We start from the raw sequence: 14,026 nt of genomic DNA on the forward strand, positions 1-14,026 counted from the left end.
CGTGCCTCCATTTGTATGAATAAAACTCATGTGCACATTTATGTGGTTTGAAAATTTGGCCCTAATCATTCACACAAAAACCCATGCGTTTTGGACCTTTACTCCTTTTTAATTCGCTCTGCCATCTTGAGTCAGGTTGCACCAAGTTCAGAATCCCAGGCCTACATTTTGTGAATGATTTAGTATATTTAGTAAATTCACCAAAAGCTGGTACAGTTCATTATCGCTAGAGATGAACAGGTGCAAACGATACCCATCACCAACTGGTGTTTGTAGTATCTCCCAAAATTATCCACAGCCAGTGTGAACCTTCCTATGCTGTAATGTCATTGCTGGACGTTTCACTTAAAATTAAACAAAATCATTTAGTGGAACTAAGCATAAAGTTGTTTATTTTAATCATTTTTATTAAATATTACTGAAGAGATAAAATGCAGGTTTACCTGCAGGCCTTTGAACATGTACTCACCACTGTTTTGGCTCTTTACTAGTATTTCCCTTTTATTAAAATTATCGATACAAAAGGTTGTTGGGCCATTATTGCTTGATAATTTAAGATTATAAGAAGCATCCTTATTTCTGGCCACAGCTATTTTTTTTTCTGTAAAAACAATGGCATATTCAGTGTGGCAAAACAGGCTTAACACTGATATTTCAGTGAAAATGATCCAATAAACAGCCAATTGGATTACAAAGTCAAACCACACAGCTGGATGGAAGATGTGAGCAAATCAATTCATTCTGCAGTGCAATATTGTGAACCTTGAATTCCTCTTCTAAGGGACGAAAGTATCACAAGCCACTGATGGCCAAGAAGTACCCTTTTCTAGGGACATCTCATTATTAACACTATACAGAAAAAGGAAAGGCATTTATTTTTATGATCCTTCTAGTCATGTATGAGAAAATTGGGGCCCATCTTATTTTGCCCCATTTACTTTGGGGAATAGGGGATATTTAAAAAGGTATTGAGAGAAAGATTGAAGGTGGCTATCAGTGCTTTCTTGTGCATTATTCTACAATGTCGTTGTTAAAACCATTTAAGTGTTTGTCTGGATTATAAATTATTTGCAATAAATCTATTGGGGCAGGATTTTTCTAGTACACACCAGTTGCATTATGCCACTGCCAACTAGATTTATGTCTGCTTTGTGTTGCTGGAGTGGGGCACAGAGCTTTCCAGTGATTCTGGCCTAATGCATTTTCCCCATTTTTTTTTTAAGTGGCTGGTGGGTATATGCTTTCTGCTTGTCTCTTCCTGCATATCAGGGGTGGAAACTTGGATAGTTCATCAACAATGCCCCCATTCAAGCTTTGCCTTAGAAATATTATTAAAATAATGAACCCAGCACATTAAAGAATATTTTATTGTTTTTTTATTAAACTTCCAACACAGAAATGCATTTCTACATAACTAGCTTTAAACAAATATTCAAAACCACATATACAGTATAAGAGGAGCCAACTAAAAGCATTACAGATCGAGTATAAATACATTTCAAATTACATTACACAACAAAACGTGTGAGAGATCATATTGCACCAATCTGTCATCTATACGTTGGCACGTACATAACAGTTTCCAATATGAGCACATCTTCCAAATGAGCCACAGTATTACAGTTACACAGCCACCCATACACAAACACAGGCATGAAGCCTGACACCATAGTTCCTATTCCACCCTCTGTTCAGGGCAGTTGCTTAGCTGCAGAACCTATTATTTCAAGTATTGAAGTTTGGTGCAGGCATCATTGTCAGGAGCCCACCAGCAACACAGCAAAACCTAACAATTGGAACAGCGTTGTCTAAGATATTTACCCACCTAGAAAAGTATCTCTAAATAACAGGTAGAAGGAGTGCTGTGCTTCCACCTCACTATGTACCCAGTGGGTAATGCCATTTCATTTCTAAAAGTAGTGACATAGGTGAACATGGGCAATGGGCATTTTATCACCCACATGTCCACTTTAGATAAAGCTTTATATTTCCCATCTACTGGATTGCTCTAAACATTATTTTAGATTTTGGGAAAAAACTTGAACACTGTTTTTGTTTTAAATATGGGTTAAGGAATTTAAATGGGTTCAGGTAGATTCATTGTAAGATGTAATAATTATCATGAGATACAATCTAAAGCACTTCAGAGTTCACATATTGCCATATAAATATGGCAACACTACATGCTATTTTCTAAGCTACCCTGCTTTTCATCATCTGGAATGCCTTTGCGTGATCTGAAGCAGAAGCCAAGCTGTATGAGGTTTGCAGTCAAATCCAGCCTTGTCAGAAAGGTAAGATAAATCATCTCTGCCAAGCTGACAGTACAGGAACTGATTTATCCTGCCTTTTTCTGATTCATATTTATTATAAAATCCCAGGTAGCTAGACGTTAGCATCAGTAAAAACTGCTGCCGTTTTGTTCATTGGTGTGCTGTTGCATGTAGAACAAACATCATATCTCATGGCATTTAATGATTTATTTTTATATATCTGGCACATAAAGTAGCTAACAGAGCTATGAAATATGAACAGCAGCAAGGTAATTTATGAATATGGAGTTTCACTATGCAGTATGTCACCTAAAAATATAGCGAGACCTCCCTAGAAACGTCTTTCCCTGCCCCAAGCAGCCTATAGTCAGAACACCTGAAAGATTCAAAAATACTGAATGCAATGCCCCCAGTCTCAAAAAATTCTAAACCTTTCCCCTTAAAAATGAAGGGAAAATTTCTCCAGTGCAGTCCATGATATTTGAAAACATGCCTGAGACAATGCACCAAACCCTACATTTCCACATGCAAATAGTTAGCTAGGTCTAAATGCAAGGCTGAGCCCGCAAATTGGATGTTATGCACACAACTGCCCATTTTGCATGTGCAAATACAATACTATCCATGCCTAGATGAAGAAGCTCATTTTAAAAATGTGACCATAACTACAGTTTTAGTATTTCCTAATTTCCTAATGCACTTTTAGAAATTAGTGTGTGTAAGTGGCAAAAACGAGGCTGGGGTCTATACTTGTTTTTGTATCTTTCATAAATGAAATGGGTTAGCATTGGCAATGAATTAGAAATGTAGCAACACACGCAAGATACTCTTCAGAGGCTTGGTAGTGGAAGTCTTAGCCTCTGTTTGCAATATCTGGGGAAAAGTTGCTATGGAAGTTCTGGAAATCATGTAGTTATGTGAAAGTCAGGAATATTTTAGTTTGGAAAAAACCACTATTTCAGCTGGTATCTGTTATCTGCTGGAAAATGTTTAAACAATATAGGAGGTAGGTGCACAGGTTTAAACTAAATGCAGATCTCATAAAATGTTCACTTGCAGTAGAGCCACTAAAAGGAGATGTTTTCCCTGGATAGATACTCGTAATCTTCAAGTGAAGTCAGGGTGCAACTTGAGAATGTAGGAGAAAGAAATAGAACAGCACAGATTGTAAACAATGTAGCCTGATGCAAAGGCTCAATTTGAAAGAAGCACATAGCAGTTTTCCAATAAAACAGCTGCTGAGATTCTAACAGCAAGCCTGTAAATGAGTAAATAATGCCCATGACATTCAACAAAATTCATTGCTTCTACCTGGCTTTGCTCTAAAGATTGCAGTGTTTGCCCCTAATAAAATGTTTCCATATTTACAGGAGTGGGAAAATTCTGATTAAAATGTTTGCTGCATATTCAATGGATATCACACCCATAAAAACTGTACATATTTTTCTTACAACAGCTGTGTCAGGTATAAAATAAGAGAAACATACAAAAATCCACAGTCTAAAGAACCTCAGTTTGTCTGTGTCAATCTGGCACCTTTTGTAAGCACTATGCTCACCTTAAATCCAAGATCTTTTTTGATACTTTTATAACCACTAAATGTGCAGAGATTGAGAAAGAGCAAGTTCACTTCAAGACTTATTCACTCATCCATATAGTTCTCAGTCTACTGTGCTATTCATATGCATTTATTAGTATCCCTAGAAGTCAGCTGGATACCACAATTAGGCAAGCAAAGCTTGCTACTAGTAAATTATACAATGTACTTTAGATCCAATTACACAGTAATGACTGAGTCGCAGATAGTTACTGGCAGCTAAAACTGCCTCAAATGGCTTTCCCTGAGGCAAAGCCAATGGCATCAGAAAAAAATAAAAATTGTCCCAGAACATTTAAACCCATACTTCCCATCCCTGAGGTCGTAATACTCAAATCAATAATTTGATGGAAAAAAGTTCATCACACAAATCTTTATAGCACTTTTAAAATGCAATTATAACTGTTCGTTTTAAAAACCAACTGCATCTTAGAACTCAGGAATCTAATCCATTTTAATAGAGTTCACTGTGGGCTCAGAAATGTGTTATGGGTATTGTTACTTCAGGCTCATTTACTCTACATACACCTCCAGATGTGTTCATTCTAAATGGTGAAACAGGGTTCTGGAACTAGGGGTGCTGGGGGTGCGGTAGCTCCCCCTGCCTTGAAGTAGTTTCCATCATATAAAGGGTTTATAGTTTTGTTCAATGGCTTTCAGCACCCCCACTCTAAAAATTGTTCCAACACCACTGTGGTGAGATTCTGGCTACATTAAGCAATGCGGTTGGGGGGTGGGGAAGGGTTTTTTTTCCTACTTCAAAGATCTAGCTGAATTCTTGGGAGTGGGAAAAGCTATGAAGAAACACCTGCCCACTGGAAAATTTTGTAGCTCTCCATGTGAGAGAGAGAATGCACAAGAAGAATGTGTTATAGGGACAGAGCACTGGCCCTAACTACTGATGTTTTTGTAGCAACTTTAGATCCTCAGACTGAAAATATTAAAGGCCAGTTTTTGAACATAATATTGTCAGCATTCTTGTCATAAAGTTTTTAAAGCTAATTGAAACTCCCTGCTCTTTTGCAATACAAGCCTTTATTGAGTACTATATTTAGCTGTGTGGGACATTTAAAAGAACCAAAAAAAATCCCCACCCCATTGTGCTTGAAGGAAAAAATAACTTAAAATATTTTAAGTTAAATTCCCTTTAAATAAAAACAAGACCAAAAAATGTAAACAGGAATTGGCAAGTCAACTGTAGTTATACTTTCCTGGAGTTCCTTGCCAAAAAAGAAACATACAAGCAAAATCCAGTCCTGGACTAGCAAAGTTTGGTAACAAGACTGTCCATTAGACAATGCAAAAATTTATAATCAAAGTCAGCATGCTAATATATTGCACTTTAACAAAAACTAGGTGAACAGAAAAATCAAGTATGATCCAATGTCTACAGAGGAACCCTAACTCCCAACCACAAAGCATAAAGTCAAATGACATTATCATTAATATTGTTCAGCTTCATGACATAATTGTCATGCCTAGGGTGACCAGACAGCAAACGTGAAAAATCAGGACAGGGGATGGGGGATAATAGGCGCCTATATAAAAAAAAGAACCAAAAATCATGATTGTCCCTATAAAATCGGGACATCTGGTCACCCTAGTCATGCCAGACATGACAGCTAAGATATCCTGTGCCAAAAGATATCCCAACGTTTGAAAGAAAAAAAATCAGAGTCCTGAACGAAAGTCAGAAATGCAAATGTCAGTTCATTAAGTCTTATCTAAACATCAGTAGCAAGGTATTTAAGGCAAGACCAACCGTTACCAAGACACCATCACTACAACAAGCTGAGTGAGACAACACAGGGAAGTCTTCCAATAAACATATAAAGCAGAAGTGACCTTTCATGCTGTGCGGAGCAGCCGTCATATCTAGGCATCTCTATACCAAATCTTGCCATTATCTTACAGTGAACCCAATAGTCCTAACATATCAACCCTGCTTTAGCCACCAGAAATGCTTGAACAGAAAGCCAGACCACAAATTACTGGGCTCAGTTCTTCCATAGTCTGTGAAAACAAGCACAGCTTACATACGGCAAACGATGGGCACACGCATAGGTGACAACCCATATTCCATATAGTACATTTCCATATAATACACACCAAAGATGGTGCAAAGGTCATCTGCACCAGCCACATGCCTACTGGCAATTCTGCAGTGGAATCTAAGTTCAGTAAGATGCTAACAGCATATAAGGGAGTGCTCTGGCCTAAGAGTGATCAGTCCAAGTGGCAATGGAAGGTATTATATAAAATAAACAAAATCAATAATTGATATACCATATGGGATTACACCTATGCTGTGTCCATCTCCCCTGGGGGAAAGATAAAGCTTATTCTGAGACTGTCTAAAATAGGCCTGACAGTCCCCTCAGCACCAGTCGATACTGGAGAATGCTGTGGGGTTTGCTAATATGTCTTTTCCATTATCCTAGACCACTATTTGTCCACGTCAGTGCTAGAGTTACTTCTGCTTGTCGCTTAGCACCACTTCCTGTCTCTGTTTCTTCCTTGGGAGCCAAGCCTGCCTTATGGCAATTGGGATGGCACACCAGGACTGTGTGGCTATTGGATAATCTACCTGTAGCTCACAGGACATACTGCTCCTGGCAGCCTGCACATTGGGGTTATATTTAAATGCCTGCTGCAGCCCATGAGCTAGCATGTGAGCAGTTTATGTTCCGTGGCCCTGTATGTGCCTATTCCAATGTTGTTTGGTGCTGACACTGTTATAGACACAAAAATTGCTTCAGCATGAAAGACTGTGCTTCAGTCTCAGTTCACTTACACTTGCCAGTTACTAATGTGTACACTCTGCTAGTCACTGAACACCATGTATACTTCACTGCCTGCTCTTGGCATCTTACTGAAGAATCGTGGCTGTGTATTACAACCTTACTAGCCATAAACTGGCCTGTCTACATTGGAATTACACTCATTCTATGCGATAGCTGCAGAAGTGACCCCACTGCGTTTAGTAGCACCAGAGTAAATTCATTAGCCTGATTTTACTTGCTCTTATTCTGTTTCATTAATGCTTTAATGGAAGCTGATTCCTCCAGTGCCCAGCTCTAGCTCTTAGCTAGCTGTCCTACCCACTTCTAAGCACAGGAACTGAACAAGATCAAATGTCTTATACCTACCTCTTAAGTCCATTCCAACCCTATATAATACTCAAATAAGTAAGTAAAGATCATTGGATACAATGTTTGACATGGACATTTCAGAAACCATGACATCTGTTAGCTGGAATGTCTGCTTCATAAATACATAACACCTGTTTTCCTTGTATTCTTATTGACCAAAGCTAGACTAGATCCCAATAAAATGGCTGTGTTTGCATTGGAAATTATGAAGTAATAAGATAATATGCAAAATCCCTTTCATCTCATTGCACGTTATGAAAATTAACTACCCATCATACTAACATAAATAACTTAAAATCTTTCCCCTTAAAAAATAATACTAGAAACTTCATGGTTAAAATTATGGATGATCTGCATTTGGAATTAAGAACAAACAAGCACATACAACCACCTAAAAGAGCTATATTTCTTTGCCTCTTTCTGAAATTAAAAGAAACCAGAAGTTTTTTTAAAAGGTGTGGAGTTGGAGGGGGAGGGAATCACTTTTAAAAACATATTTTTCCTTTGCTAAATTCAAAACTCCAATTTTTTTCAAAATGCAAAATTTCAACAAAATTTTAAAAATGTGAACTTTGTCCATAGTTGGTGACCAAAAAAAAAAAAGGAGAAAGTTTTCAGGAAAAGTTCATCTATGTTTGTGTCCATTAAAAAATAAAATAAAAGAAATTTCATTGAAGTTACAAAATTCAAAAAATTTTACTGGTTCCAGTTAAAATAAACTTATGCCACATTTTGTATACAAAAATATGTACAGACTAGTTATAGCCCTCAAGATTAAATATATCTTATGATGTGTAAGGCCAAAATGGAGTTTATAATGGAAATGCTTTCAAATCCTTTATTATACTGTCTATAATTATTTGGTGCCTTGTTTTGAAGTTATTTCTCAGGCACAACTCCTGCTAATATCAGCTGGGCCCTTGTCAAATCATATATATATATATCTGATTATATATCAGATAATTGTAAATGGGTTTTGGGACTAGGTATTAGTAAAAGATATTACTTGATCTGCACAAATCAAAGTAAAATATTTGAAAATCTCTGTGCATAAAGTAAATTATTTCTATGTATTTACAAAAATATAGCATAGATGTTTTCATTTTTCTAAAAGCAGCAAAGAGTCCTGTGGCACCTTATAGACTAACAGACGTATTGGAGCATGAGCTTTCATGGGTGAACACCCACTTCGTTGGATGCAAGTGGGTATTCACCCACAAAAGCTCATGCTCCAATACATCTGTTAGTCTATAAGGTGCCACAGGACTCTTTGCTGCTTTTACAGATCCAGACTAACACGGCTAACCCTCTGATACTTCATTTTTCTAGTAGCATCATTGTTAGCATTTAAAGTTTGTTCATTAAATATAATTTGAATACATGAATTATGGAAATATATACACATATACAGTATATACTACAGGTCTGTCTCATCTTACGCTGGGGTTACGTTCCGCAGTCAGCGCCTAAAGCGAAAATCGCGTATAGTCAAAATTACATTGAGTGTAATGGCGGGCGGAATCGCTCGCACTACTGAAACAGTATTTAAATTGTTATTTTTCTCTTTTTTTTGTTTTGTTTTTGCCGACCGCGTAAAGCTGAAATCGCACATGTTAAATGCGCCTAAGATGCGACAGACCTGTATATGCTTTTGGAACTGCACATATACGTAAGCTATGTTGCAATCAATATTTTGGTTGCATAAGTGGTGTTAGGTATTTAGAAAATATATAGAAATTGGATTTTACATTTATTTCAGAAAAATGCTACAATGTTGCATGTTTACACAGATAAAATGTATCTTAGCATCTTGTCAACATTTATAAACATTCACAGTTCTGTAGTAACAATATTTAGATGTGAATGAGGGATTCCATATACACACGCAAACTGATTTTAAAAATTTGGAAATAATCTGTTTTTTCATTTAAAATACGGACTCACTATTTTCTGTAAAACTAGCTAATAAAAACCAGATCTTTCCTGAGCCTCTTCTCTCTATGCTATATTAGAAGTTATAACTACTCATAGATGGTGGTAGTAGCTACATAATCTCTTTAGAAATTTATATGGCCCTTATCTTAGAATTTTAGCACCGGTCACATACATTGCTATACTCAGACTGTAAGTTGTTTGGGGTAGGCACCATCTTATAGTTGTGTGTTTGAACAATGCTTAGTACAATGAGACCCTGATCCTTGACTGGGGACTTTTGGCACCACATTATCTGGAGGCAATGCAGCAATAAATAACATGCAGATATTCATAATTGACATTAACCTCCACATACTTCCTCTCCTGATTAATGCACTCTAAGTGATCATAAAAATGTAGGGCTGAAAGCTACCTCAAGAGGTCATCTAATCCAGCCCCCTGCACTGAGGTAGTATCACAGAGCAGATTAAGATTTTGCAGCTGCTAGTCACGGCTTGAAATATAAGGTGATTCTTCATTGCCTGTATCCATGTAATCATTTACGTCTGTGCAAAGCAAGAGTAAAGCACTGCTGTTCTGATCTGGTAGTGATTTATACAGACTTTGCATCGGTGTAAACAAAAACACATGGTGCTCAGGCCCTAATGGCCTACTCTAGAAGGGTGAGATTCTCACACCCTGTCCAGCTCCTGCATCCTGGGTGAAGGAACAGCATAAAAAGGGGCTCTGCAAGCCCTGGATCTGAACAGGGGAGAATATCCCCAGTGCATGAATTTAGTAAGACAGCTTCAGGCTGTTATATGAGAACCCCTTCACAAGGTCCTGACAGACGGCGGGAGGCTAGGGATGGGAGGGGCATGTCAGGGGTGGACCTGCAGCATGCAGCACTGCAGAAATTCTGGATGACCCTGGTGCCCATAGGCAGCTGTGGGCAGACTGCTGTATCTTAAACATGCCTCCAGGGCCATTTCCGCCCCCAGAGAAATCTGGAATAGAGCGGGTGCAAAGGTGGTTTACCATCACCGTGGTCCCCCCTTTCCCTAGGCTGCGAGCTATATGCTGTGCCTCTATGGGATGCAACTCAGTATCTTCCTTGAAGTCTCTACACTGAAAAAATTTTCATTCATTGACTTCAGTGGGAGTTCTGCCTGCATAGGGAATACCAGACAGAGTCTGAAAAGACCAACACTAGAAAGAAAAAACCTCCCATCTTCCTAGCAAGAGGTGTTTTGATAGTAGCTGGTTGGTAAAGAGGTTTGAGGGTAAAAAAAGGAGGATAAAAGTTTAAGGTTCTGATTCTTATCCACACTAGTAATAGTATGATGCAAATCCTTACCACAATACTAGTTCCATTGCTTTAAATGGGTTCAGGATTGGCCCGAAATGAGAAAAATGACAACATAGGTTTAACATGCTATTTTAGGGGATCTTTCTTGAAGGACTTGAAGATGACATCTTAGAAAAGGTCAAAAGCAGCATTCCAAGGATTTCTTTATATTGTCTACTTCCTATGCTTTGTGCAGTCATACCCATTGCTTCAGGACCCAATATATGTCTTTAGTTCTGACTTTTTGTAACTCAATGGATGTCTGATTAAAATATTTTTGCATTAATATTGTATAGATTCATGGAATTGAATCATTAATTAGAATCATAAGCACCTGTGTGCCATTTTAAAAATCATTATGCTATTTTACAAGTTATTTTTCTTCTTTTAAATATACAATTGCAGTAAATTAAATGATTTCTCTTAGGACAAAGTAACTGCTTGTGTGAAACTAATGCTACTGAAAAGCGACAGTTGAAACAGGCTCTCTTAACACTTCTAAATTTCAATCTCTGTAACAAGAAAATGAAAATAATACTATAGTAAACTTAAAGGGACCTAGTCAACTTAAAAATTCATCTGAAAATATTTGTCAATTGTAGTTTCAAACAATACTTAAGGTTATTATAACAAAGAGATCAGAGGAAAAATATTGTCCTCTCTATTTACTTTGTTCATTTGACTGCACTTAGAGGAAACAGTAACACTAACTGCACACAATCTAGTCATTACTGCATCTTACCTGTTTATGTGGGTCTTTCATACAAACACAGGAGAAAAAAACTGCACACAAAAAACAGGAAAATGTGATTGTAAAACCACAAAAATTAGCAGGAGACCTCAGAAGCATGTGCAGTGAACAGACTTTAAACCTCTTCTTTTTAAAATTGATTACTTCAGATTGACAGCATCCCTTTAACTGCAGAAGTTTCGACAGTTCTAGTGTTTTCCTCAATATTTAGAAATTAAAAGATTTATGTCTGTTTCATGAAGGTTTGGAAGAAATAATTTATCTTCTAATAGGCAACAGTTTTTAAAGTAGTCGTTAAATATTTAATTACGTTTTTTTCTAACATATTAACAGTAACATCTTATCCTAAGGCTGGAGTAGTCTTTGAAATATAGAACCACTTTCTTGAGCATTTAAAATATTTCAGTGTTCACCTATTGTGCAAAGTATTAATAGGAAAGGGCAAGCTAAGTCACAACTGAGCCACACCTTAACCCAAATCACAAACTGAAAAAAACAAAACACCACAATGTTTTGATTCTGAACCAAGTTTTGCCTTCAATTTTTGCAACCCAATTTCCTCCCTAATTTCTAGTTTCAGTTGAAACTGGGAACCAGGAATTAGGTTTTGTAGGAGAACATCGTTTGCTGAGATTTCAAGGCATAAGAACTCAGTATGTGTTTAAGAAAACATCCCGCAGTTTGTGTACATATCCAATTCAACATTCCAAAACTTCTCTAATTCATCTTTCATTTATTATGCTTATCCCAGAACAGCTGTCCTTCCTTGGACAAAATTCCCATTGATTTCATAACTGGTGGTACTTCCAATCACATCTGTTAACCAACTGTTATTGACTTTAATGGGAGCTTTGCCTAAATGAGGACTGCAGAGCCACATTTTCCTGGACTACAAATATCCATATATGTTCAGTGGTTGAATTTTAAATGTCTCGACTGATTTGAAAGCATTTACTGGACTGAGAGATTTCTTATACATATACTATGGAATACTGGCAGAACCAGTCGAAACGTTTCAAATGCATCAAATTATGCCTCAAACCTAAAATTTGCCTCCCCTTTAGCAGAAAATCAATATTAAATATCAGAATCTATTTTCAATTACTCTATTGAAAAAAATGCAGGAAATTTAGCAGTCCTACTAGGCCACCACAAAAGTGGGTGAAGTCACCCTGTTTGTATGTGGGGAACTGATGTGCTGCTTCAGTTGAGACAAGAGAAGTAAGATATGGGTGAAGAATGGAGGGAGAGAGAGAACAATGTTGACCCAAACTTTTAGCTAAGGAGCTTTACCTTGCCCTTCTCTTCAGTGAAGGCTAGGTTCTTCATGAGCAGGGTGCAGGATACACTGTTCACAGTATATCTGATTACAAAAACATTTCTGGAACAAATGTTCATTGACAATGCAGTAAAATCCCCAATTTGAAGAACCTAAGATTTGCTACAAAATGAGATTTTTCATTTTTTTTCTACTTGTCCCCACTCTCCCAGAGAGATGAGATGGTCTGTGGCTTCTGTTATTTTACAGCACAGAGCAGATGTACTTTCTACATACCAACTCCTTGTACAAAAGTTTGAGAATGTAAAAAAAAAATTACAGCTCTAGTAACCAATTCTTTTTCAGGCTTCATTTTAACTGTGACTTGCTCTTGTAATTCTCTGAACTTCCAGGGAGGGGAAAAAACCTCCCCACCCCAATGACCCAAGCTGAAATGGGAGGCTCAGGCAACACCTGCTTCTTTAGGATGTAAGTGATCACGATTTCAAGCCATCATCCGAGGGGACAACTTCCAGGATGATTTGCAATGTTTCAGTTACCCTGTCTGCAAAGAGAAAATTAAAGAAACTGGAGATATGTGGGAAGCAATCAAGGAAGATTTTCCTAGAAGAGCTGTTCAACTCGCCAATGATATGTGTTCATAAGTATTTAGATGTACCATAGCATCATAAAATGTCTCATTTAAAGAGCCCTACAACTGTGTTCCCTTTCTAACCACATTTTGCTCAGCTCTGTTCCAAAAAGGGACAATTACTAGGTATAGAAGGGTTCTTATTTGTTGGAGAGACTTCTATTTAGACATTACCTCTAGAGAGTTAATTCTCTACACAGTTGTTCAGCTCAACACAAACAAACAATGTTAATGTTGCAATAAAGGCCCAAATATGCTGAATGAGGCACCCATATTCTGTGTCAGAATCCGCTTGATCAAAATAAACTGTATTAAATATGTGCATGTAATGCCTCTGTACTGGTTTAAACATGTTACAAGTTAGAAACAATTTCATATTCTTCTTTGTGACCTTTGCTATTATTAAAGAGAAGAGTCAGGGATTAGTGGGATTTGTCCTTTGAATGGTTTGCCTGTTTACACTGTTGATTCATATGTGGGCACCAATCATATAAATATTGAATACCTAGGAAAGATTCACTTCTTCTTCAAAGTTCACCTTAAACTAAAAGGCATCCTTGCCACTCAAGGGCCTGATTCTCCACTGCCCAGCACCTTGTGTAGTCATTTACACCAGTGCAAAGTGAGGGCAATATGGGGGGTAAAACACTACCATTCTGACTTGTTAGTGTTTTATACTCACCCTGCATTGGTAAATGACACAGGGTGCAAGACAATGGAGAATCTCTCTATATATGGCTCTTCTTCTCTGCCCTTCTATTTGGGGGGCGGAGGTTGAATACAATATTTAAGGTGAGGAGTTTTTTCTGAAGAAATACTTTGCGTTGTAGTCTGGATTATGGAAGTGAGAAACTGCAAGCACTGAAACACCCATGGTACTTGTGTGCTTTAAGCAGCAGTGGCTAGAGATACACCTCTACCTCGATATAACACCAAAAAATCTTACCGCATTATAGGTGAAACCGCATTATATTGAACTTGCTTTGAGCCACCGGAGTGCGCAGCCCCGCCCCCCGCCCCCCCTCCCGGAGCACTGCTTTACCGCGTTATATCTGAATTAGTTTTATATCGGGTCACGTTA

At 37.6% G+C, this 14,026-nt stretch overlaps 1 protein-coding gene across 1 annotated transcript in view; it reads right to left on the reverse strand.

The window, feature by feature from the left end:
* Window positions 1-12,790: 12,790 nt before the first annotated feature.
* Window positions 12,791-14,026, reverse strand: part of SLC7A11 (solute carrier family 7 member 11) — a 71,898-nt gene continuing 70,662 nt past the window's right edge. The window contains exon 12 of the mRNA XM_024198548.1: window positions 12,791-12,858. Within this exon, the coding sequence (XP_024054316.1) occupies window positions 12,791-12,858 (68 nt within the window). The remainder of the gene's footprint in view (window positions 12,859-14,026) is intronic.

Source organism: Terrapene carolina, unplaced genomic scaffold (genome assembly GCF_002925995.2).
Source record: "Terrapene carolina triunguis isolate 2854851 unplaced genomic scaffold, T_m_triunguis-2.0 Scaffold66, whole genome shotgun sequence".
Lineage (NCBI taxonomy): Eukaryota > Metazoa > Chordata > Testudines > Emydidae > Terrapene > Terrapene triunguis.